Source organism: Hyperoodon ampullatus (assembly GCF_949752795.1).
Source record: "Hyperoodon ampullatus genome assembly, chromosome: 7".
Classification (NCBI taxonomy): domain Eukaryota; kingdom Metazoa; phylum Chordata; class Mammalia; order Artiodactyla; family Ziphiidae; genus Hyperoodon; species Hyperoodon ampullatus.
In genome coordinates, this window is record NC_136920.1 from 47,840,260 (window position 1) to 47,865,808 (window position 25,549).

Below are 25,549 nucleotides of genomic sequence, written 5' to 3' on the forward strand. Positions count from 1 at the left end.
ATGTACATGCCTTAATTTTAAAATACGTTATTTCTAAAAAATGCTAACCATCATCTGAGTCTTCAGTGAATTGTAATCTTCATCAGGTGCAGGGTTTGAAATATTGCAAGGATTACCAAAATGTGACATAGAGATGTGAAGAGAGCAAATACTGTTGGGAAAATGGTGCCTGATGCTGGGTTGCTACAAACCTTCAATTTGTGAAAAATGCAGTATCTGAAAAGCACAATAAAGCAAAGCTCAATAAAATGAGGTATGCCTATATATGTTATTGATGATACAATTACCTCTTTTATATTGTGTATCCATTAACATAAATTTGTAACAATTTTTTATGCTTTTGTTTCTTAAATTCTATATTAGATTGTAAAGTGATTTACACACATACATTATCACACTACAGAATTCTATATTTGTTTAAATATTTACTTATACCAGGGAGTTTTATTTTTTTGTATGGTTTTGTGTTGTTGTTTATAATCCTTTTCTTCAACTTGAAGGAGTCCCTTCAGCATTTTGTAGGGCAGGTCTAGTGGTAAGGAACTCCCTTAACTTTTGTTTTTGTAGGAAACTCTTTAATTTCTCCTTTGTTTTTGAAGAAAAGTTTTCCAAGATATAGTATTCTTGGTTGGCATTTTTTTTGTTTCAGTACTTTAAATATATTATCCTACTCCCTTCCAGGGAAGCTTTCCACTGAGAAATCTGCTGACAATCTACTAGTAGCTCCTTTGTACATAAAAGTTGCTTTTTCCTGGCTGCTTTCAAGATTCTTTGCCTGTGACTTTTGACAATTTGATTATAACGTCTGTTGGCTTACAAACTGGCCCCTCTACAAGGAGGGTAAGGAGAGACTGAAGAATGAAGCAGACCACTTCATATTGGTAGGTGGTAATTTTAATAAACAAGGGAATTTACATACAAGGCTTGTCTTGGGTGGCCGCAAGATGAGTAATCTCCACATCACCTACCTGCCAGAATCTTAAAAGTTTATAGAGAGGCCTGAACTAGGTTCAGTCGTGTATACTGTCTTGATGGTCTCAACAACACTGTTCTCTCAAGGCTGTGTCCTTGAAAACGGTTCCCACTGTGGGAATGATGGGCAGAACGTACATTCTAAGGACAGGGAAGTGGGTGAGAAGCCTCTGTTTGCCCTGGTCCAGCTTTTAGGTCAACCAGTGGTCATGTCTTCTAACAGATTACCTCTTCGAACAATATCTCTTGTAGATCCCTTTAGATTTTTCCTAACTGGAGTTTCTTGAATTTCTTGAATTTGTTTGTCCATTTCTCTCCTCAGATTTGGGAAGATTTCAGACATTATTTCTTCAAATAGAGTCTCTGTTCCTTTTTTTCTTTCTTCTCCTGCTGGGATTCACATGGTGCATATATGGTTCCATTTGATGATGACCCAAAAGTGCCTTAGGCTCCCCTTCATTTTTCATCATTCTTTTTTTTCTTTTTGCTACTCTGCTACTTTTGAAAGTCTTGCCATCAAGTTAATGGATTCATTCTTCTGACTGCTCAGGTCTGCTGTGGAGTCCCTTTAGTGAATTTTTCAATCCAGATATTGTGTTAAGTTCCACAATTTCTGTTTGGTTCTTCTTCATAGTTTCCCTCTCTTTGTTGATATTCTCATTTGGTTCATGCATAATTTTCCTGATTTCATTTTAGTTGTCTGTCTACGTTCTCTTTTAATTCATTGAGCACCCTTATAACAATAATTTTGATTTTTTTTGGTAATTAATATATTTCTGTTTCATTAGGATTAGTTTCTGGAGATTTAATTTTTTCCTTTAAATGTGTCATTTTTCTTGTTTCTTTGTATGGCTTGTTATTTTTTTCTTGGGATTTTAGCATTTGAAGAAGCAGCCATCACCCCCAGACTTTTTAATCTGCAATTGTGTAGGGAGAACTTTCTCCACTGAGCCTGGCTAGGGATTCTGGAGACCACTCAAATCTTTTCTAGGGATGCATCCTCTCTGGACTTTAGGAGGTTTGCCAGTTCTTCTTTTTTTTTTAAGAATAAAATTATTTATTTATTTATTTATGGCTGCATTGGGTCTTCCTTGCTGCACACGGGCTTTCTCTAGTTGTGGTGAGTGGGGGCTACTCTTTGTTGTGGAGCACAGGCTCTAGGTATGTGGGCTTCACTAGTTGTGGCACACTGGCTCAGTAGTTGTGGCACACGGGCTTAGTTGCTCTGCGGCATGTGGGATCTTCCTGGACCAGGGCTGGAATCCGTGTCCACTGCATTGACAGGCGGATTCTTAACCACTGCACCACCAGGGAAGTCTGCCAGTTCTTCCTGAGAGCTCCCACTGGAGTGTCTCTTTGATACTGTGACCTCTTTGGTACTGTAATAAACTGCAGTATTGGAACTCTACCTAGTGTCTCTGGTAATGAAAACTGGTGAATGTTGATGGTTTTGTTCTCAGATACCCCTAATCTGGCCTCTCTATTCCTGCCAGTACTTGGATTCAAGTAAGACAGAAAATGGTCCCTCAGGCAGCCCCCCTAAAAGTCAGAATAATGGACATACGTTCTACTTGTTTCTCTCACCAGGGAGAATATGCGAATTGAGGTTTCCCTCCTAATGGTGCCACACTGTGTGGGCAGTAGGGGTTCTGGCAAGAGAAAGTGCCGTGAATTTTCCTGCCAACTTTGAGGCAGTTGGCTTAGTGCTCACCTGGGGTGCAGGATCCGTTTTTTTTTTTTAACTTATTTTATTCAAGTATAGTTGATTTACAATGTTGTGTTCATTTCTGCTGTATAGCAAAGTGATTCACTTATACATATGTATGTGTGTGTGTATATATATATATATATATACACACACACACACACACACATGTATATACACACACACATTCTTTTTCTTTTTCTTTTCCATTATGGTTTATCACAGAATATTGAATATAGTTCCCTGTGCTATACAGTAGGACATTGTTGTTTATCCATTCTATATATGATAGTTTGTATATGCTAATCCCAAACTCTCATTCCATCCATCCCCGCCCCCCCCCACCATTGGCAACCACCAGTCTGTTCTCTATGTCTGTGTGTCTGTTTTGTAGATAAGTTCATTTGTGTCATATTTTAGATTCCACATATAAGTGATATCTTTGATATTTGTCTTTCTCTGACTAACTTCACTTAGTATGATAATCTCTAGGTCCAGCCATGTTGCTGCAAATGACATTATTTCATTCTGTTTTTATGGCTAAGTAGTAGTCAACTGTATATATGTACCACATCTTCTTTACCCATTCATCTGTCAATGGACATTTAGGTTGTTTCCATGTCTTGGCTATTGTGAATAGTGCTGCTATGAACATAGGGTTGCATATATCTTTTTGAATTATAGTTTTGTCTGGATATATGCCCAGGAGTGGGATTGCTGGATCATATGGCAACTCTATTTTTAGTTTTTTGAGGAACCTTCATACTGTTTTCCACAGTGGCTACACCAATTCACTTTCCCACAAACAATGTAGGAGGGTTCCCTTTTCTCCACACCCTCTCCAGCATTTCTTGTTTATAGACTTTTTAATGATAGCCATTCTGACCAGTGTGAGGTGGTACCTCATTGTAGTTTTGATTTGCATTTCTCTAATAATTAGCCATGTTGAGCATCTTTTTGTATGCCTGTTGCCCATCTGTATGTCTTCTTTGGAGAAATGTCTCTTTAGGTCTTCTGCCCATTTTTCAATTGGGTTGTTTTGTTATTGAATTGTATCAGCTGTTTGTATATTTTGGAAATGAAGTCCCATTGGTCACATCATTTGCAAATATTTTCTCCCATTCTGTAGATTGTCTTTTCATTTTTTTTTGTTTATGGTTTCCTTTGCTGTACGAAAGCTTGTAAGTTTAATTAGGTCCCATTTGTTTATTTTTGCTTTTATTTCTATTGCCTTGGGAGACTGACCTAAGAAGACATTGGTACGATTTATGTCAGACAATGTTTTGCCTATGTTCTCTTCTAGGAGTTTTATGGTGTCATGTCTTATATTTGTCTTTAAGCCATTTGGAGCTTCTTTTTGTATATGGTGTGAGGGTGTGTTCTAACTTCATTGATTTAAATGTGGCTGTCCAGGGAGCTCCCTGGTGGTCTAGTGGTTAGGATTTGGCACTTTCACTGCTATGGCCTGGGTTCAATCCCTGCTTGGGGAACTGAGATCCTGCAAGCCGCGTGGCATGGCCAAAAAAAAAAAAAAAATGTGGCTGTCCAACCTTTCCAACACCACTTGCTGAAGAGAGTGTCTTTTCTCCATTTTATAGTCTTGTCTCCTTTGTTGAAGATTAATTGACCATAAGTGGGTAGGTTCATTTCTAGGCTGTCTATTCTGTTCCATTGATCCATATGTCTGTTTTTGTGCCAGTACCCATGCTGTTTTGATTACTGTAGCTTTGTAGTATTGTCTGAAGTCTGGGAGGGTTATGCCTTGCAGGATCCTTTTAACTGGTTTCTGGATTTCTCACAAAGGCACATGGTTTGTGTAGTATTGTTAAATTTCTGTGTCTATGGGAGAAGGAGGGTCTGTGGCTTCCTATTCTGCCATTTTGCTGATGTCATCCTCCTTTTTCAGCCCTAGTTTTTTTTTTTTTTTGCGGTATGCGGGCCTCTCACTGTTGTGGCCTCTCCTGCTGCAGAGCACAGGCTCCGGACGCACAGGCTCAGTGGCCATGGCTCACGGGCCCAGCCGCTCCACGGCATGTGGGATCTTCCCGGACCGGGGCACGAACCCGTGTCCCCTGCATCGGCAGGTGGACTCCCAACCACTGCGCCACCAGGGAAGCCCACAGCCCTAGTTCTTGAAAAATATTTCTGCTAGGTACAGAATTCTAGGTAGACTTTTGTCAAATGTTAGTATTTTAAAGATTTTGCTGTGCTGTTTTCTGGCTAGCATTATTACCAGTGAGAAGTCTGCTATCATTCTTATTATTTCTCTAGGTGTTTCTCTGGCTCCTATTAAGATTTTCTCTTTATTACTGCTTTTAAGCAATTTGATTGTGATGTGGTGTGGGAGTAGTTTTTCTCATATTTATTTTGCTTGGAGTTCATTGAGCTTCTTGAATCTGGGGTTTTAAAAATTTTCACCTATTTTGAAGTATAATTAATATATACAAATGTAAGATATTTAAAGTGTACATCACAGTGATTTAATATACGTACATATACATCTGTTTCATTAACACATCCATCACTTCACATTTATCTTTTTGTGTTTGAGAACATTTAAGTTTTAGTCTCCTAGCAAGTTTCAATTATACAGTACAGTGTTATCAACTAGAGTCACCATGGTATTCATTAGATCCTCACACCTGTTCATCTTATAGCTGAAATTTTGTACCCTTTTACAAACATCTCTCTGTTTCTTCACTCCCGGTCCCAGTGGCAGTTCAGAGTTTTTGTCTGTTCTCTCCACACTGGGTTGGGGTGTAGAGCCAAAGTGGGGGGAGTGTTTTTGAGCTCATTAAGAACTTGTTATTTGTTTAGTGCAATCCTGTGACACTCCTGAATGCAAGCCCCATTGGCTTTCGGAGCCAGGCAATCTGGGTGCAGATTGCCTGGCTCTCTCAGGTGGCAGCCGCTAAAGCTGGTGTGTCAGATGTGTGTACAAGGTCCTTCCAGAGAGATAACTGTGACTCAGAGCGGACCAAAAGGAGAGGGTATGGGAGGTGTCCACAGTCTTCCCTAGTGTTTGGAGAGGATTGCAGTTAGCCTCTAGATGCATGCTAAATTAGAAGCCTGACCTCAGGCAGCATCTTTTAAAGTATGCAAAGAGACCCCTTTTAGGGAAAGACTGGGAGATGGGGGTTTGTGCGTGCTTACTCTGTGCTGAGCCCTGGGGGTATAGCAGTTTAACAATTGCTTTTTTGTTTGCTACTGTCTGTGGGACTAGTGAATGGGAGCCTATTGGTTATCAGAGCCAGGAGATCTGTGGACCCACCCCTTGGGAAGCAGCTGCAAAAGCTGGGGTACAGATGAGTATATTAGCTCCTTCCAGGGAGATACTGGTGACTTGGAGCAGCCTCAAGAGAGAAGGTGGAAAGGTGTGTTCTGGCTTCCCTGGTCTCTGGGGAGGATTGCAGTTAGCCCCTAGATGCAAGTTAAATTAGAATTCTGACCTTCAGGCAGCATTTCTTAAAGTGTGCAAAAATAGACCCCATTCAGGGAAGACTGGAAGACTGACTGACATTTTTTGCCTGCTCCCTCTGCACTGAGCCCTGAGGATAGCTACAGCCAGTGCTCCTACAAATGGGTCTCATGGAGTTGTTGCAAGCCTACTGGCTTTCAGAGCTAGGTGTTTTGAAGGGCTACTCCTCAGATGGAAGTCAAATGTTGGGGCACTGGTGTTGAATCCAAACCCTTCCCTTCCCTCATCAGGGAGAAAGTGGGATTTTCTTTCTTTTTTTCCCCAACATCTTTATTGGAGTATAATTGCTCTACAACGGTGCATTAGCTTCTGCTGTATAACAAAGTGAATCAGTCATACGTATACACATATCCCCATATCCCCTCTCTCTTGTGTCTCCCTCCCTCCCACCCTCCCTATCCCACCCCTCTAGGTGGTCACAAAGCACCGAGCTGATCTCCCTGTGCTATGCAGCTGTTTCCCACCAGCCATCCATTCTACATTTGGTAGTGTATATATGTCCATGCCACTCTCTCACCTTGTCCCAGCCCCCCCTCCCCCTCCCTGTGTCCTCAAGTCCACTCTCCACATCTGCATCTTTATTCCTGTCCTGCCCCTAGGTTCTTCAGAACCATTTTATTTTATTTTATATTTTTTAGATTCCATATATATGTATTAGCGTACGGTATTTGTTTTTCTCTTTCCAACTTACTTCACTCTGTATGACAGATTCTAGGTCCATCCACCTCACTGGAAATAACTCATTTTCGTCTCTTTTTATGGCTGAGTAATATTCCATTGTATATATGTGCCACATCTTCTTTATCCGTTCATCTGTCGATGGACACTTAGGTTTCTACCATGTCCTGGCTATTGTAAATAGAGCTGCAATGAACATTGTGGTACATGACTGTTTTTGAATTATGGTTTTCTCAGAGTATATGTCCAGGAGTGGGATTGCTGGGTCATATAGTAGCTCTATTTTTAGTTTTTTAAGGAAGCTCCATACTGTTCTCCATAGTGGCTGTATCAATTTACATTCCCACCAACAGTGCAAGAGGGTTCCCTTTTCTCCACACCCTCTCCAGCATTTATTGTTTGTAGACTTCCTGGCCATTCTGACTGGTGTGAGGTGGTACCTCATTGTAGTTTTGATTTGTATTTCTCTAATGATTAGTGATGTTGAGCATCCTTTCATGTGTTTGTAGGTAATCTGTATATCTTCTTTGGAGAAATGCCTATTTAGGTTTTCTGCCCATTTTTGGATTGGGTTGTTGTTTTTTTTTGATATTGAGCTGCATGAGCTGCTTGTATATTTTGGAGATTAATCCCTTGTCAGTTGCTTTGTTTGCAAATATTTTCTCCCATTCTGAGGGTTGTCTTTTCGTCTTGTTTATGGTTTCCTTTGCAGTGCAAAAGCTTTTAAGTTTCATTAAGTCCCATTTGTTTATTTTTGTTTTTATTTCCATTTCTCTAGGAGGTGGGTCCAAAAGGAGCTTGCTGTGATTTATGTCATAGAGTGTTCTGCCTATGTTTTCCTCTAAGAGTTTTATAGTGTCTGGCCTTACATTAGGTCTTTAATCCATTTTGAGGTTTTTTTTGTGTATGCTGTTAGGAGGTGTTCTAAGTTCATTCTTTTACATGTAGCTGTCCAGTTTTCCCAGCACCAATTATTGAAGAGGCTGTCTTTTCTCCATTATATATCCTTGCTTCCTTTATCAAAGATAAGGCGACCATATGTGCGTGGGTTTATCTCTGGGCTTTCTATCCTGTTCCAGTGATCTATATTTCTGTTTTTGTGCCAGTAACATACTGTCTTGATTACTGTAGCTTTGTAGTATAGTCTGAAGTCTGGGAGCCTGATTCCTCCAGCTCCGTTTTGCCTTCTCAAGATTGCTTTGGCTATTCGGGGTCTTTTATGATTGCATACAAATTGTGAAAGTTTTGGTTCTAGTTCTTTGAAAAATGCCATTGGTAGTTTGATAGGGATTGCCCTGAATCTGTAAATTGCTTTGGGTAGTATAGTCATTTTCACATTGTCGATTTTTCCATTACAAGAACATGGTATATCTCTCCATCTGTTTGTATCATCTTTAATTTGTTTCATCAGTGTCTTATAATTTTCTGCATGCATGTCTTTTGTCTCCTTAGGTAGGTTTATCCCTAGGTATTTTATTCTTTTTGTTGCAGTGGTAAACGGGAGTGTTTCCTTAATTTCTCTTTCAGATTTTTCATCGTTAGTGTATAAGAGTGCAAGAGATTTCTGTGCATTAATTTTGTATCCCACTACTTTACCAAATTCATTGATTAGCTCTAGTAGTTTTCTGGTAGCATCTTTAGGATTCTCTATGTATAATATCATGTCATCTGCAAACAGTGACAGTTTTACTTCTTTTCTGATTTGGATTCCTTTTATTTCTTTTTCTTCTCTGATTGCTGTGGTTAAAACTTCCAAAACTATGTTGAATAATAGTGGTGAGAGTGGGCAACCTTTTCTTGTTTCTGATCTTAGTGGAAATGGTTTCAGTTTTTCACCATTGAGAACGATATTGGCTGTGGGTTTGTCATATATGGCCTTTATTATGTTGAGGTAAGTTCCCTCTATGCCTACTTTCTGGAGGGTTTTTATCATAAAGCAGTGTTAAATTTTGTCAAAAACATTTTCTACATCTTTTGAGATGATCATATCGTGTTTCCCTTCAATTTGTTAATATGGTTTATCACATTGATTGATTTGCATATATTGAAGAATCCTTGCATTCCTGGGATAAACCCCACTTGATCAGGGTGTATGATCCTTTTAATGTGTTGTTGGATTCTGTCTGCTGTTATTTTGTTGAGGATTTTTGCATCATTTTCATCAGTGATATTGGTCTGTAGTTTTCTTTTTGTGACATCATTGTCTGGTTTTGCTATCAGGGTGATGGTGGCATTGTAGAATGAGTTTGGGTGTGTTTCTCCCTCTGCTGTATTTTGGAAGAGTTTGAGAAGGATAGGTCTTACCTCTTCTCTAAATGTTTGATAGAATTCGACTGTGAAGCCATCTGGTCCTGAGCTTTTGTTTGTTGGAAGATTTTTAATCACAGTTTCAATTTAGTGATTGTGATTGGTCTGTTTATATTTTCTATTTCTTCCTGGTTCAGTCTTGGAAGGTTGTGCTTTTCTAATAATGTGTCCATTTCTTCCAGGTTGTCCATTTTATTGGCATATAGTTGCTTGTTAGTAAACTCTCATGATCCTTTCTTTGCATTTCTGCAGCATCAGTTGTTATTTCTCCTTTTTCATTTCTAATTCTATTGATTTGAGTCTTCTTCCTTTTTTTTAAAATGAGTCTGGCTAATGGTTTATCAATTTTGTTTATCTTCTCAAAGAACGAGCTTTTAATTTTATTGATCTTTGCTATTGTTTCCTTCATTTCTTTTTCATTTATTTCTGATCTGATCTTTATGATTTCTTTCCTTCTGCTAAGTTTGGGGGTTTTTTGTTCTTTCTCTAATTGCTTTAGGTGAAAGGTTAGGTTGTTTATTTGAGATATTTCTTGTTCCTTGAGGTAGGATTTATTGCTATAAACTTCCCTCTTAGAACTGCTTTTGCTGCATCCCATATGTTTTGGGTCATCATGTTTTCACTGTTATTTTTTTCTTGATATTTTTTGATTTCCTCTTTTATTTCTTCAGTGAACTCTTGGTTATTTAGTACTGTATTGTTTAGCCTCCATGTGTTTGTATTTTTTACAGCTTTTTGAAAAAAAATTTATTTATTTATTTTTGGATGCACGGGGTCTTTGTTGCTGCTCGCAGGCTTTCTCTAGTTGCGGTGAGTGGGGGTACTCTTTCTGGCAGTGCGCAGGCTTCTCATTGCGATGGCTTCTCTCCTTGCGGAGCATGGGCTCTATGCACGCAGGCTACAGTAGTTGTGGCTCGTGGGCTCTAGAGCTCAGGCACAGTAGTTATCACGCACAGGCTTAGTTGCTCCTTGGCATGTGAGATCTTCCTGGACCAGGGCTCAAACCCATGTCGCCTGCCTTGGCAGGCGGATTCTTAACCACTGCACCACCAGGGAAGCCCCCTACAGCTTTTTTGCTGTAATTGATATCTAGTCTCATAGCATTGTGGTTGGAAAAGATACTTGATATGATTTCAATTTTCTTAAATTTACCAAGGCTTGATTTGTGACCCAAGATATGACCTATCCTGGAGAATGTTCCATAAGCACTTGAGAAGAAAGTGTATTCTGTTGTTTTTGGATGGAATGTCCTATAAATATCAATTTAGTCCATCGTGTCTAATGTGTCATTTAAAGCTTGTTTTTCCTTATTTATTTTCATTTTGGATGATCTGTCCATTGGTGAAAGTGGGGTGTTAAAGTCCCCTACTATTATTGTGTTACTGTCGATTTCCCCTTTTATGGTTGTTAGCATTTGCCTTATGTATTATGGTGCTCCTATGTTGGGTGCATAAATATTTACAATTGTTATATCTTTTTCTTGGATTGATCCCTTGATCACTAGTTAGTGTCCTTCTTTGTCTCTTGTAATATTCTTTGTTTTAATGTCTATTTTGTCTGATATGAGAATTGGTACTCCAGCTTTCTTTTGATTTCCATTTGCATGAAGTGTCTTTTTCCATCCCATCACTTTCAGTCTGTATGTGTCCCTAGGTCTGAAGTTGGTCTCTTGAAGACAGCATATGTACGGGTCTTGTTTTTGTATTGATTTAGCCAGTGTATATCTTTTGGTTGGAGCATTTAGTCCATTACATTTAAGGTAATTATCGATATGTATGTTCCTATTACCATTTTCTTAATTGTTTTGGGTTTGTTATTGTAAGTCTTTTACTTCTCTTGTGTTTCCTGCCTAGAGAAGTTCCTTTAGCATTTGTTGTAAAGCTGGTTTGGTGGTGCTGAATTCTCTTGGCTTTTGCTTGTCTGTAAATGTTGTAATTTCTCTGTTGAATCTGAATGAGATCCTTGCTGGGTAGAGTAATCTTGGTTGTAGGTTTTTCCCTTTCATCACTTTAAATATGTCCTGCCACACCCTTCTGGCTTGCAGAGTTTCTGCTGAAAGATCAGCTGTTATGGGGATTCCTTTGTATGTTATTTGTTGCTTTTCCCTTGCTGCTTTTAATATTTTTCCTTTGTATTTAATTTTTGATAGTTTGATTAATATGTGTCTTCGCGTGTTTCTCCTTGGATCTCTCCTGTATGGGACTCTCTGTGCTTCCTGGACTTGACTATTTCCTTTCCCATATTAGGGAAGTTTTCAACTATAATCTCTTCAAATATTTTCTCCATCCCTTTTCTCTTCTTCTGGGACCCCTATACTTCAAATGTTGGTGTGTTTACTGTTGTCCCAGAGGTCTCTAAGACTGTCCTCAATTCTTTTCATTCTTTTTTTATTTATTCTGCTCTGCAGTAGTTATTTCCACTGTTTTTTCTTCCAGGTCACTTATCCGTTCTTCTGCCTCAGTTATTCTCATATTGATTCCTTTTAAAGAATTTTTAATTTCATTTATTGGGTTGTTCATCATTGTTTGTTTGCTCTTTAGTTCTTCTAGGTCCTTGTTAAATGTTTCTTGTATTTTCTCCCTTTTATTTTGAAGATTTTGGATCATCTTTACTATAATTACTCTGAATTCTTTTTCAGGTAGACTACCTATTTCCTCTTCATTTGTTTGTTCTGGTATTCATTTGCTATGTATTTTTCTGTCTTCTCATTTTGCTCCTTCATCTGCTGTGTATTTCTCTGTCTTCTCATTTTGCTTAACTTACTGTGTTTGGGGTCTCCTTTTCCCAGGCTGCAGGTTCGTAGTTCCGATTGTTTTTGGTGTCTTCCCCCAGTGGGTAAGGTTGGTTCAGTGGGTTTTGTAGGCTTCCTGGTGGAGGGGACTGGTTCCTGTGTTCTGGTGGATGAGGCTGGATCTTGTCTTTCTGGTGGGCAGGACCACATCCGGTGGTGTGTTTTGGAGTGTCTGTGAACTTATTATGATTTTAGGCAGCCTCTGTGCTAAGGGGTGGGGTTGTGTTCCTGTCTTGCTAGTTGTTTGGCATGGGGTGTCCAGCACTGGAGCTTGGTGGTTGTTGAGTGGAACTGGGTCTTAGCGTTGAGACAGAGATCTCTGGGAGAGCTCTCCCCAATTGATATTACATGGGGCCAGGAGGTCTCTGGTGGTCCAATGTCCTGAATTTGGCTCTCCCACATCAGAGGCTCAATCCTGACATCCGGCCAGAGCACCAAGACCCTGTCAGCCACATGGCTGGAAAAGATGTGCTTTGAGTTGTGTGTCAGCCACTGCCCTGTTATAGCTCTGTCTCAGCTGTCTGCAAAGGTCACCCAGATACATTGGGTTATTCCATCATTCCTCAGAACTTGCACATGCCAGTCTGGGATTTGTAGATGTCCTCCTGATACTCTTCATTGAAATACCTTGCATTCATGGTGGTGAGAGATATGCTAATAGTGTTGGTTCTCTTCAGTTCAGATACTGGGATAGTCTGAGCCTTCATGTGGCTAAGTCAGGAGCAGCTGGCCAACAGTCCAAAAGTAATAACATGTCAGATTCCAAGAAGGCTTTCTGCAGCACCTGAGCAGTAGTCCCAAGCAGCCGCTCTGCTCAGTTGTAGCACTCTGACCGGGGACCTTAGTGGGACCCTCAAATGCGGATTTCTGCTGGCCCTAGAGCCTGACTTGCCCACCCAGGCAAGGAGCTGAGGAGAGCATCTCCCAGCCCCGTGTCACTAGAGGAGCAGACACCTGGAAGGTGTGTGGCCAACAGCGTGGGAGAGACTGGGATTTTCAAGTTTCCTCGTGAGAGTATGTTGCTGTGCTGGCAGGGGGGCTTATGGCTAGAATGTTTCTCTGCCTTTCCTACCTATTTTGGTCTGGATATTTCCTTGTTTGCCTGATGCGTAGGAGTTGCTCAGCTAGTTTCTGGATTTCTTTCAGAAGGAATTGCTCTGTGTGTAGCTGTAGATTCGGTGTGTTTGTGGGAGGAGATGAGTTTAGGGGTCTCCTGTATTACCACCTTGGACTGGAAATCTGTGAATCTTTTGTTTTATACATTTCATCAAATCTGGAAAATTTTCAGCCATGAGTATTTCAAAAAAATTTTTCTGCTCATCCCTTCCTTAATTGACTTTAATTACAGGTATATAAGGCTACTCACTAATACTATGTTAGGTTTTTTTTTCAGTTTTACTTTGAAGTTGATATTGTGTCTTTAAGTTTACTACTCTTCTGCTATGTTTAATCTTGGGAAGGCTTTTGGGGGTCATTACTTTAGTGAAGCTGGTGGGACTCAGGGGTACCAAGATTCAATTATTCTTTTTATTAATGTTAGCGTGACTGTCTTTGTGGGGATAAGATGATGAAGATAGGGGAATATGGGTTATGTATCTTTGGAAGAATCTTTTTTTTTTTTAATGAGGCTTAGGAATGTAAGTGAACAAGTTCTATGAAATCAGCCACATCTGTAGAATACCACTTCTTCATTATTAGATTACTGCTTAAAGTTGGAAATTCAAATACTGAATAGTTTACACAAGACAATATAATTGTACAAAGGCAGGAAGAAAATGAATATGATACAATACATAGCAAGTAATGCAATATGATGCAGTAAATACAAAAGCAGGGGGATAATCACATGGCTAAGGCAGTTGGAGAAAATGCAGGGGAAAAGCCAAGAGAGAAGGTAAATTCCCATAGTTGGGACCATATCTTAGTCATTACATATAACTAAGGGAGAACATCGGGGAAAACAGGCAATGTAAACACATTTATTGAGCACCTCCTATAGGCCAGGTATGGTATGGTTCCATTTCTATAACCTCACTGCAAAGCAGTTATTACTATGTTTTAAGAGGAAACACAGAAAGGTTAGGTAGATTGCCCAACGTGTGGTATACAATCTCTTTCATATGCTGTATCTTGAATCAGTATTAGTTGAATAAATGAGTATGTATTTATTCAAGTGAAAGATATCTTGTGAATCTTCTTTGCTGTGCTTCTTTCTAATCTTTCCTAGAAAAATGCTAAACAGATAACTACAGGCTAGGGAAAGGATTGTGCTAGCTGGCATGCAGTAAGAGCAACAGGAACAACAGTAATGGCAGTAACATATACAGACTCCCTGTGAGTTGGCCACTGTTTTGATTTACATGTATTAACTCATTTAGTGCTGACAACACTATGAGGTAAGTACAATCTTTATTTCTCAGTTTACAGATGAGGCAAGTGAGGTGCAGAGAGGTGAAATAGCTTGTTCAAAGTTATCCCGTTGCTTCCCTGGTGGCACAGTGGTTGAGAGTCCGCCTGCCGACACAGGGGACAGGGTTCGTGCCCCAGTCTGGGAAGATCCCACATGCTGCGGAGCAGCTGGGCCCGTGAGCCATGGCCACTGAGCCTGCGCGTCCGGAGCCTGGGCTCCGCAATGGGAGAGGCCAAAACAGTGAGAGGCCCGCGTACCGCAAAAAAAAAAAAAGTTATCCCGTTGGTAAGTAGTAAGGCCAGGATTTGAACTTTGATAGTGGAGCTCCAGGCTATACTTCACACCTCTGAACTATCTTGCCTCTAGTGACTTGCTGCCTTTCTTCACTGTGGTTCACCTAGCTTCACCTTTGGGCTCAGGCCCAGGTCAAATTTTCCCTAATTTCTCCTTTCAGGCCTCTTACAGCCACTTTGGCAAGTACTGCTTCCAAAGCCAGTGGAAAACATTGATAGACTTCCCTGCCTTTTCTATTGTAAAAAGGGCAAATTGAAGTCATGGAGTAAGATACAAATCTCTCCTGCTTTCAGGTAGCAAGGGAGGTGAACCTAAATCAACCTTGCTGTATTTCTCAGATTACTATCTCAGCATATGAAGAAACAAAATACCCAGAATTTATAGAGAATTTATTTGACCTACAAATCAAATGCGCCAAAGACATGAACAGAAAATTCACAAAAGAAAACAAGAGGAAAATATCTTTATTTCAAAGTCAACCTTAGCTAGATTCATTTTTATGTTTTTCTTTTTTCCTTGATATTGGCAAACTTTAGAAAGATTAATGTGGCTGAAGCTGGAGAAGGATGGTAAGGATGTGAGGGGGGTGAGAGACAGTGAAAAGGTAGTGGGATTGATGGATTATAGATTCTGGTAGAGCTGAAGTAATGCCGGATTGTGGTATGAGAAGGAATAAACAGGAAGGACAGGAGGTAGTGATCAGAATATGGGATTTTACAATTGAGAATGTGAAGAATTTCAATTTATTGATAATGACAAGGTCTAGAGCAACACAGTCCAATAAAAATATGTGCTGTGTATACAACTTAAAATTTCATAGTAGCCAGATTAAAAAAAGCAGGTAAAATTAATTTTAATGTATTTTATTTAATCCAATATAGCCAAAAGAGTAACATTTCAACATGTAATCAAAAGATTATTGAGATGTTTTATATTCTTTTTTACATAGTAAATCTTTAAAACTTCATGTGTATTTTACACTTACTACATATTTCAATTTAGACTACTCACATTTCAAATGCTCAGGAGCCACACATGGCTAATGACTACTATATTGGACAGCACAGGTCTAAACTATGACCATGGGAATAAGTGGTAGGATAGAGAGACCAGGGTGTTGGAAGGATCACCTATGTGAATACTAGAATCACCAAGAATGTTTTTCAGTCACCAAAAAGAACATGTTAGACCTACACATAATGAGTCGGAAAGATCTCCAAGACATATATTGAAGGGAAAATTAATTTCCAGTATAATATGTATGGATAATACCATTTATTTAAAAAAATATGTAAGTTACAAAAGAATACTACAAGGAAAAAGATGTGCTAACTTGATAATGGTTGCCTTTGGAGAATGGAGTAGAAATAGGACGGAGTGGGAGTGAAGGGGGACTTTCAAGTCATGCTCTATATACTTCTGGATCATTTGTATATCTCACAATAAGAAGGTATTCATGTACTTGTATAATAATTGTTTAAGAGTTAATATTAATACCATTGATCTTGTTATCTATTTGACTTGGTTTCCTCTCTCCCCCCAGTTGCCTGCCCTTTCCTCAAGTATCATGAATTATTCTGAGAATACAAAGCTGGACGGCTTACTAACCATTTTTTTTTTATTAGTGAAAGAGTGTATGTGTTTAAGTTTGTTATATATGATGCTGTAAAGCACCTCGTTAAGACTTCCATTTCTGTTTTGTGTTGCTTGGGGCCTCAGATGACCAAATCTTTAAATCTCAAGATGAGTGTGATTAAGACAAGGAGAATGAGTTACGGGGTTCCATTCTGTGTCTTATTCTTTTCATCAGACAGCATTCATTTCCTCTCCTGTTTCCCTAACTAAACATGTAGCTCAAGAATGCTCTAGCAGACTTAAAGAAGCATGCTGTGATCTCTTTCTTTAGATTTTATGCTTCTTGAGGGCAGTGACTGAATTTTCGTACCCCTGGTGCCTATATTAATGCATAGCAAATAGGCACTCAATAAATGTTCTTTAAATAGCACAGTGAAGGTAATCTGTCAATGAGAAGAGCTAGTAAGTGTACTGAATTAGAGTTTAGAGTAGAGGAATGGGCTGTTATGTTATTTCTATATTGCTTTCTTGTGAACTTTCAACTTCCCCTTCAAAATCTAGGACAAATGTCACCTTCCACCCATAGCTTTCCCTTCTGCACAAGTGGTTAACAGCCACACCCTCAGTGTGCCCATAGAATTATGTGTATATCTCTCAAACCCTCTCATGCTATGTGTTCACATTTCTAATTGTGAGTTCTTCCTGGATAAGGACGATTTCTTACTATATGTAACACAATGTCTGAGACCTAGCAGGTGCTCAATAAATGTTTGTGAATGAATACATACATAAATGTATAGATCAGACCTTGAGGCCTCAAATCCATTTCCACATACAATGACAAAACAGAGACAAAACCTACATTTATTTAATTACTGAATATTTATTGAGCACCTGCTATACACCAGGCAAAAGGAAAAGAAACAAACTGTCTATCCAGAATTACTTTTAACTCTTTCAGCAGTGCCTAAGTCCTCATCATAAAAAAGTCCATTATACTGATTTAGTATCCATTCATTCTTTGGTTAATCTTCATGTACAGTTTGCTCAAGTGTACTTTCAAATATTGCATAATGCTGTAAACCATGATATATTCCAAGGGCTGTCTGAAGGATAAGAGGAATCACCATTGCTTTTATCTCTGTTTGACAAAGCAGCAGCCAATAAAGTAAAACCCTTCCTTTTGGTGGCAGTGGAACAGTATGATACCTAAAAATGAAAAAGGATTAATTACTTCCTCTGGAAGTAAATTCTATAAAAAATTTGTTGATGTCTCCTAAACTGATCATTTCTATTCTAGATCTTTCATGTAGATAGCAAAAAAGGTTAAACTTAGCTATTTGAAATATGAAACTATGATATTTTGATGAAAATGTGTCATTGGCATCTAAAGAATAAGGAGAGTTTACTAACATTAAAAAAAAAGGGGGGGTTCCCTGGTGGCGCAGTGGTTAAGAATCCACCTGCCAATGCAGGGGACACAGGTTCAAGCCCTCCTGGAAGGTCCCACATGTCGTGGAGCAACCAAGCTCGTGTGCCACAACTACTGAGCCTGCGCTCTGGAGCCCACAAGCCACAACTACTGAGCCTGCGTGCCACAACTACTGAAGCCTGTGTGCCTAGAGTCGGTGCTCTGCAACAAGAGAAGCCACCGCAATGAGAAGCCCGTACGCACACTGCAACCAAGAGTAGCCCCTGCTTGCCTCAACTAGAGAAAACCCCCAAGCAGCCAAAAATAAAATAAATAAATAAATTAATTAAAGAAAAAGGGAAGAAAGGAAGAAACGGAACAAAAAGATGGACTTACTTGACTGCCAGACGTCCATTTTTAGAAAAAGCTAAAGCAGTGGGATATAAAACACCACACACTATGCCAATCAGTGAACTTCTCAGAACACAATTTTCCCGGCTTATGTTACCTGGAAAACAGAAGTAAATTTGATCTCCCTTTAAAACTCAGCATAAGAACTATTAAGAGTCTTGGGTCCTCATACAGTAGTTATTTGCACTGTCCTCAAGCATAGCAAAATAGTAGAAAGAATATTAGAAATTCAGTCTATGGCACAATAGATTAAATGTATGACATTTAAAAAATGCTTTTATTATACTTCACATAAAGATAAGTTACCTCTTACTTATATGGCTGTTGCAGAAGTAATTTCATAGTGAAGAATATTAAACTAGCAGACCAGATATCTGGATTTTAGGGTAGTACATTTATATTGTCTATGTGTCAGGCATGTGCTAGGGATACAGTATTACATAGAAGAGATCCAATCTCTGACCTTCACGTCAGTTTACTAAGAAAGAAATACATTAGACAAATATTTAAACAAATAATCTTAAGTGTGCATATGCTTTGAAGGTAAAATGAATAGAGAATGTATCTAGAAACTTAACCTGAGGGAATCAGAGGTTTCCCTGGGGAAAAGGTATTTAAGCAGGGACCTGATGAACAGGGGTCAGAGGTTCCATCAATTACTAGTTGTGAAACTTAAGGTAAGGGGAGGAGGTAGGAAATAACATTAGAAGCCCATAGTATGCCAGATACTATGTTAGACATTCAACATACAGTATCTTAATTCTTAAAACAATCCTGTGAGGTAAGTACTATTAGTCCTAATTCATAGATAAGACAACTGAGTCTCAGAGATTAAATGACTTGCCCAGTGTCACAAAACTTAAGTGAAATATGTAGTATACCAAAGCCTCCTTTTTTCCCAGTATATCATGCTGCTGCTTAGTATACTTGAACATGTCTCAGCTTAGTTTCTTACCGGTAAAGAAAAGACACAATAATACTTGCCCTGGCTGATTAGGAGGATTGTTGTGGGGATGAAACAGGACAATATATGTGAAGGTACTTTGTTAGTGGTAAAGAAATACACAAATGTAAGGGACTATTATCAGCAGTAGCAACGGTATATGTTAATGAATAATTTTACTTAGATATAAATATATTATATGTCAATGAATTTAAATTTACCTGAATACAAAGCATGTTTTACAAGAAGCTCATAAGAAACTATGGTAGACAAAAATGGAAGTGTAGTCAATGATGCATATGTCTTCAAAGCATCATGTTTAACCTTGAAGCAATGTCTGAAAATTAAGTTTGCCAATATTCCAGAGAAACCAGCTGTTGTTCCAAAGGTCACTGTTCCATATATATTTAAAGTCCTAATTGGAAAAACAAAGTGAAGAATTAAGTTCAACATAATATTCTTCTAATAGATATATCCTTTCCTGGGTTTGTTATTACATATTTACTCAACATCAAAGTTTTCTTGAGCATTACTATGCTCAATACTAGACAAAGAAAGGTATTTTCTTTGTGCTGAGGGTGGGGCAGTGAATAAAGCGGAAAAAAAAAAGGAAAAAAAATTCCACCCCTCATGGAACTTGCATTCTAATGAGAGAACAATATAATTATCTTTCTGAGAATACAGTGGTTCTAAGATGGAGCTCTTTTAAAGAGAGAATAAATTTTGGCCACAAATAAATATGAGTATGTTCCAATGTAGCCAAATTTTATGAACTATCTAAATCCTAGAATACTGTTCTTTCTACTAAAAGAATTAATTTGCTTAAGGTCATTTGAAAAAAGTTTTTTACATTTGGTTAGGCCTTCTAGAAAATAACTATTTCTTGAGTAGTCCAGATACATTTAAAATAATTTGTCTAGGATTTCCAAAACTTCATCCAAAGAAATTTGAAAGATCTAGTTTTTCTGACTCATACCTAAATCCAGAAATGTTTAAAGTCTAAGATCAACGCCCTCTGATTTTATTCTTGAGCTCTATTAATCTAAAAGTCAGAAGGGTAATGTGAGACTATATGTACATCATGGAATCTGTATTCCCTTTTGCTGAGCTCAGCACTATGGCTGAGGTAATAAATTCTAAACTGAAATTAATTACAATTGATAATTAATATAAGTAGCCCTCAAGATGGTGTTCTCCTAATTACTTTTTTTTTTTTTTTTTTTTTTTTGCGGTACGCGGGCCTCTCACTGTTGTGGCCTCTCCCGTTGCGGAGCACAGGCTCCGGACGCGCAGGCCCAGCGGCCATGGCTCACGGGCCCAGCCGCTCCACGGCATGTGGGATCTTCCCGGACCGGGGCACGAACCCGCGTCCCCTGCATCGGCAGGCGGACTCTCAACCACTGCGCCACCAGGGAAGCCCCTCCTAATTACTTTTAATTAAAATATGTTTATTGCACAAATAACATTTCAACAATTTTAGAAACAAAACAATTTCAAGAGAGAAAAGAAATTATCCAGTCTCAGTATTCCAACAAACCACTATTTTCATCTGCTCATGTTTCCCTCCAGTTCTTTTTTTAAAATAAGCTTTCTTTATAACCAACTCAATGAAGTTAACAGGATCTTAGATACCTAGAAACAATGGCAATACAGAAGATCTGCAAATAAAGTTATTGACTTTCAGTCTGGGTGAGTTTCTTACTTTTCTTTTCTAAGATATTCAATTTTTTTTTCTATGATTTCGATGATCATTGGTTTTCTGAGTTTTGCATCTCCTAGAGAAGGACTGGACTGACCATATATGTATGTTGGCATCTTGATGTCCTGAAAAACACAAAAATCCAGAACCATAATAGCTAATGATGTTAATATTAAATCTTATAAATTCTACAGATTCAGATTAAAAAACATTTAATTTAGACTCTAGTAAAAGTGTCAGGTACTGTCATCTGCTTTCATATACTTTGTTAATGATTCAGTCACTATTTAGTGAGCTCTTATTATCTGTTAGACGATGGCTTTTTGATTCACATAACAACTTTGAGAAATTGGTAGGATAATGGTCATCTCCACCTTTATGGATGATATGAACAAGGTTCAGAGAGGCTGACTTGCCTGAGGACTTGTTGTAGAAGGATAATTTACTGAGATATTTTTTGTTTTCTTTACAGTTTTCCCTGAAGGTAGCCAGGCCCTTTGTAGTTCTCCATGCTCTAGCTTTTTCAGAGCTGAAAGTAAACAGTAGCTACTTGTTGACCACTATTTTTATCCTCTGTCTCATGAAAGCCTGAGCTTTTGGAGATGATGTTGAGTTTCCTGGAGAGGTAGGAGAGAACAGGGATTGCCTTGGAGAATATCGAGAGAGAACATCAGAAAGAGGGACACATTCCAGCGTAGGAAGAGGCAGTGGATCATGGTTACCTTGGATTATATAAGGTATATATATCCAGATCCCTACTGAGGCAGAAGTAGGGCCTTTGCTGGAAATTGCTATGCAGTATATCAGGGAGCCTGGACCTACGGCACTGGGCTCCAGGGTTGGAAAGTTCCTGTGTCTCAAGTGTGATGTATGAATAGACAGTTGCTAATGTCAAGGGACCATGAGGTTTGGCCAGTAGCATCTTAACAGAAACCAGTAGTTGAAAACAAAACAAAACAAAACGGGACCCTCAGAAAAGATCCCTTCTGAATATTTTGCTCTGGGTAAGACTCTCAGATTTCTGTGAAACGTCTTAATATTTGTTACATCTTTTGCCATACTGGCATTATGGGATTCCAGATTAGCCAATGAATAGATTAAATCTATGCCTTTCGCAATTTATATGATTCTCCATTTTAACAACATTTATGGTCAAGGGCATAGACTAATAAGTCTCAAATTTTAGGAGTCCTGGGCAAGAGAATCAGAGAGGGTTAAGCATAAAAGACACAAAAGAGACTTAGTAAGATTCTCAACTTTTCATGTGGCCAGGAATCACGACTTTATCTGAAATGCAGTCTCTTGAGCTCCCTATTGAGATATCTGGATTCAACAGGAGTAGGGTAAAGTCTAGAAATCTGCATTTTAATAACACCAAGTGATTCTGATGCTGGTAGTCAATGGACACATGTTGAACATCACTGTAATATTCATTTTCTGAATAAGTGGTATGTACCAGCCCTAACCCTACCTAATGAAACGCCAATTCATCCATGGTATCAACATCCTGAAAGTATAGGCTCTTTTGAATCTTCATATGGTATTAAACAATGAGTAATAATGGACAAGTTTCTTTCCCTGCATCATTGAAGAACTGTACTCAAGCCAGTTCTTTTTCTTTAAAATATCTGGGGAGGACAGAAAAAAAAAAGTAAAATATTTTATAAATTACAATTTTTCAAAGACTAGATTTAATCTTTTGCCTCTCTCTGACATCTAAATGGCAAATGGAAGAGACAAGATAGCAATATCTAAGGGAGATTCTATATCTAATCCCTCTAGTGTACATGAAGGCAGATGTCAGTAACATGACAATTAACCAGAAACTTGGGAAAACTTTTCGTTTTGCTGTCATCCAATTCACTGAAGTCCCTTATTCCTCACAAAGAAAACTTTCAGGCAATCCCTTGTACCAACTTCCTACCTCGTCTACACCTCAATATATAGAAAACACAGATATCCAGGATTATGATCCTAAAATACTGAAACAGGACAGCAAATATTTGAGTGCATAGTTTTTGTAAGGCAGTTATTAAGGCAGAGAAATATACTGATAACTTTCTGATAGAATTTTTACAAGTACTGAAATGTAAAAATTTCTCCATAACTAACATTTTATCTAAAAAGTAACCAGTTCAAGGCCACTCAACTGGTCACCACGATTATACCAGTAATATTTTATGGTTTTGTAGTGCTTTTATGTGTATTATTTCACTTGACCTTCAGAATTTTATTTAACATTCACTCATCATTTGCTCAGACATTCACCTGGTATTTGAAAGCCCCCCGGATAAGCAAGATGTAGTCATGTCCTCAGAACCCACAACCCAGGCAGAGGTCAGGACAAAATGGCAGGAAATTTAAAATGCAAAGGCCCCGAGTCAAGAGAAAACAGGCTACATCAATCAGGACTAAACTTTAGGTCTCTTACTTTCTCCCCACCCTTTTCATAGCAACCAGGGATTTAATTGCGCCCTGCATGGACTTGGGAGCTGTTCTCTTTAGACTTCAAATCCCTTTTACGCGCATCATTTCAGAAGAGTGCGCCAGCACTTGAGGCTGCAGAAATCACCGCCCATACCACCCTGGGTTTCCGCCTACCTCGGGCGCTTCCCCAACTCCCACCGGGACCACACCTGCAGCCCTCTGGTCGGCTCCAGCCTCACGCCCGAGCGCCGCCATTTTGGCGACTCACGTGACTAGTGGTGGGCGGGGACCCAGAACTCCCGGGGCGGGAAGTGGTGCTCACGCCTCTAGCCCTCATCCCTGGCCCGCCCCGACCCAGTCAAAAGCCGCGCCCTCCATCCTGGCTGTGATTGGGCCCGGCGTCCAGAAACGGGAGCCGCTCATTGGCTTCCAGGAGGTCCAGACTCCCATGGGCCCGCCCCCCTGCCAGGCCCGTATTCCCTTCTCTTTAATTTGTTAGCCTAGCTCCCTCTTCTCGCCTCCTGAAGGGAACGTGGGGCGGTCCGAGCGCAGGGATGTCGCTGCGCGTTTTCTTCTCCTCAGGGCACCTCCGTTAGCTGGGCCCGAGCTGCCCAGCCCCTTTCATTCCTTCAGGGTGCTTGCCCCTCTGGCATGGCCCGTGTGTTAAGGCTCCGGCTTCTCGGGCACCTCCTCCCTAGAGCCCCCAACCGGCTTCCAGAGCAGCCCCTACTAGCCTCCTCCCCTCACAGCCGTCAGACTCCCCTTCTCAGTCTTTAGTCCCCTCATATTCCATCCTTTCTCCTCGCTTGGAAAGAGACCGGAGAGAATTTTGCCCCCCCCTCCCCGAGAAGACCCCCTTACCAGCCGGTGTTTCGGGTTGGGGGTCGCTGCGAGGACGCCTGGCGCCCTTTGGTGCGCGTTCAGTGCCCAGCAGTATCTCCCAGACCAGCACCCCCCGACCCTCCAGTCTCCATGTCTTAGAGAAGCCAAAATCGAGAGTTATATAATTTCTAGTGCTGCTGTTTCTCCTGCCTGAGGAAACACTTCATCGCGTGGAGGGTGCAGGACATTTCTGTGCTCTTCTATATAAGAACGGGGTGTGGGCAGGGGTGGCCGGCGGTAGCAGAGATTTGTTTTTTCTGCAAAAGGAAGGTGGGTAGTTTGGAAAGAGACTGAGGGAAAAAGGGTGGATGTGGAAGCCAAGCGGCCGAACTCTCTCATTTAGGAAACCGCGAACTGTTTGCACGGCTTATGCTCACATGCCTAATACTACTACAGCGTCTCAGAAAACACCTTTGGGGGAAGGTTTGACTTGTCTCGAACAGTCTCAGTGTTTTTCCTCGACGGATAGGGAGCTGCTTGGATGCGAAGAGACGGCATGATGTGAATGACTCCAGTGTGAAGAAATCTTCGCCAACTCATCCTGCATCAAGTGCCCATTGAGTAGCACTGTCACTTTAATGTCTCCATGCCAGGGGATTGCTTTCCTTCTTTTCAATCCTCTCGGTTAATACGTGGGAGGATCAGAATCAGAGGGGGCATTAAGGATCAAGCCTGAGGGGCTTGGAGAGCACAGAAGAAAAAAAATGAAAGTGACAGCAAGCTGGATCCTGTCTTACTGAGGGGGTGAGATCCGGAACTTCTGGTCCAGTGAATAGAAAGGGGCCTTTCAGTCTGTGTTCTGCCCCAGAAAACTGTCCAAACTCACCCACCTTTTTAGAGACTAGAGTCAAAGAGGTTTTTTAAAGTATTTTTGGGGGGATGAGGGTTTTAAATTTTTCTCTAAAGAATTGAGTGTTTTTATCATCAACCAGTTCATTTTTGGATTTGATCATGTATTGAGTAATGAGACAGCTGTGTAAATTTGGTTTGTGCCTTAACTGAGTTAGTCATCGAACTCCAAAAATGTTGCTGCCTGAAGAGGAGTTTTAATAATGTTTTCTATGCTTGCAATAATTTTCTTTTTAAACAGAATAAATGTTTTATAAACATTGAAAAACTCAAAAGCTATTTTTCTTTAAACTCCGTGGGCACTGTCAAAGTTGGTGGAAAAAATACATCACTTTTTCTTTATTTGAAAGAGAAGACAGCCTGGATTTCAAACAGTGAAGTGGTTTGCAACAGTTACCTGGCTCTTGGCCTCCATCCAGGTGGATCAAGTTGAGACCTGAAAAGAGATCTTGAATCCTGTGTCAGTGGAAAGACCTAAGAATGCCAGTCAAGAAGAAAGGTGGGCTATGAGGCTTTCTATATATGTTTCTCCTTTTTCTTGGTTCTGCTATTTGCAGTTTAAATTGTCCATTTGAGAGTAGAATTTTGCTTGGGATGTAGTTATTGTAATGATGTCTTTTCTGTGGTACATCATTCAGTAATATTATTTTACTAAATGAAAACCAAGTAGGACTGTTGTATTTAATTATAGACAATTATGGTTTCCTAAATCAGGTG

General features: G+C 39.7%; 1 protein-coding gene across 1 annotated transcript; it reads right to left on the reverse strand.

Annotated features, from left to right (window-relative positions):
* Nucleotides 1-17,085: 17,085 nt before the first annotated feature.
* TMEM126B (transmembrane protein 126B) lies at nt 17,086-23,356 on the reverse strand (the record flags this gene model as incomplete). The annotated part of the gene is made up of 5 exons (XM_079708766.1): nt 17,086-17,419; nt 18,018-18,129; nt 19,197-19,390; nt 20,678-20,799; nt 23,276-23,356. The coding sequence occupies 5 exons, from the start codon at nt 23,354-23,356 to the stop codon at nt 17,236-17,238; spliced, it is 693 nt and encodes a 230-aa protein (XP_079564892.1). The 3' UTR covers nt 17,086-17,235.
* Nucleotides 23,357-25,549: the final 2,193 nt, after the last annotated feature.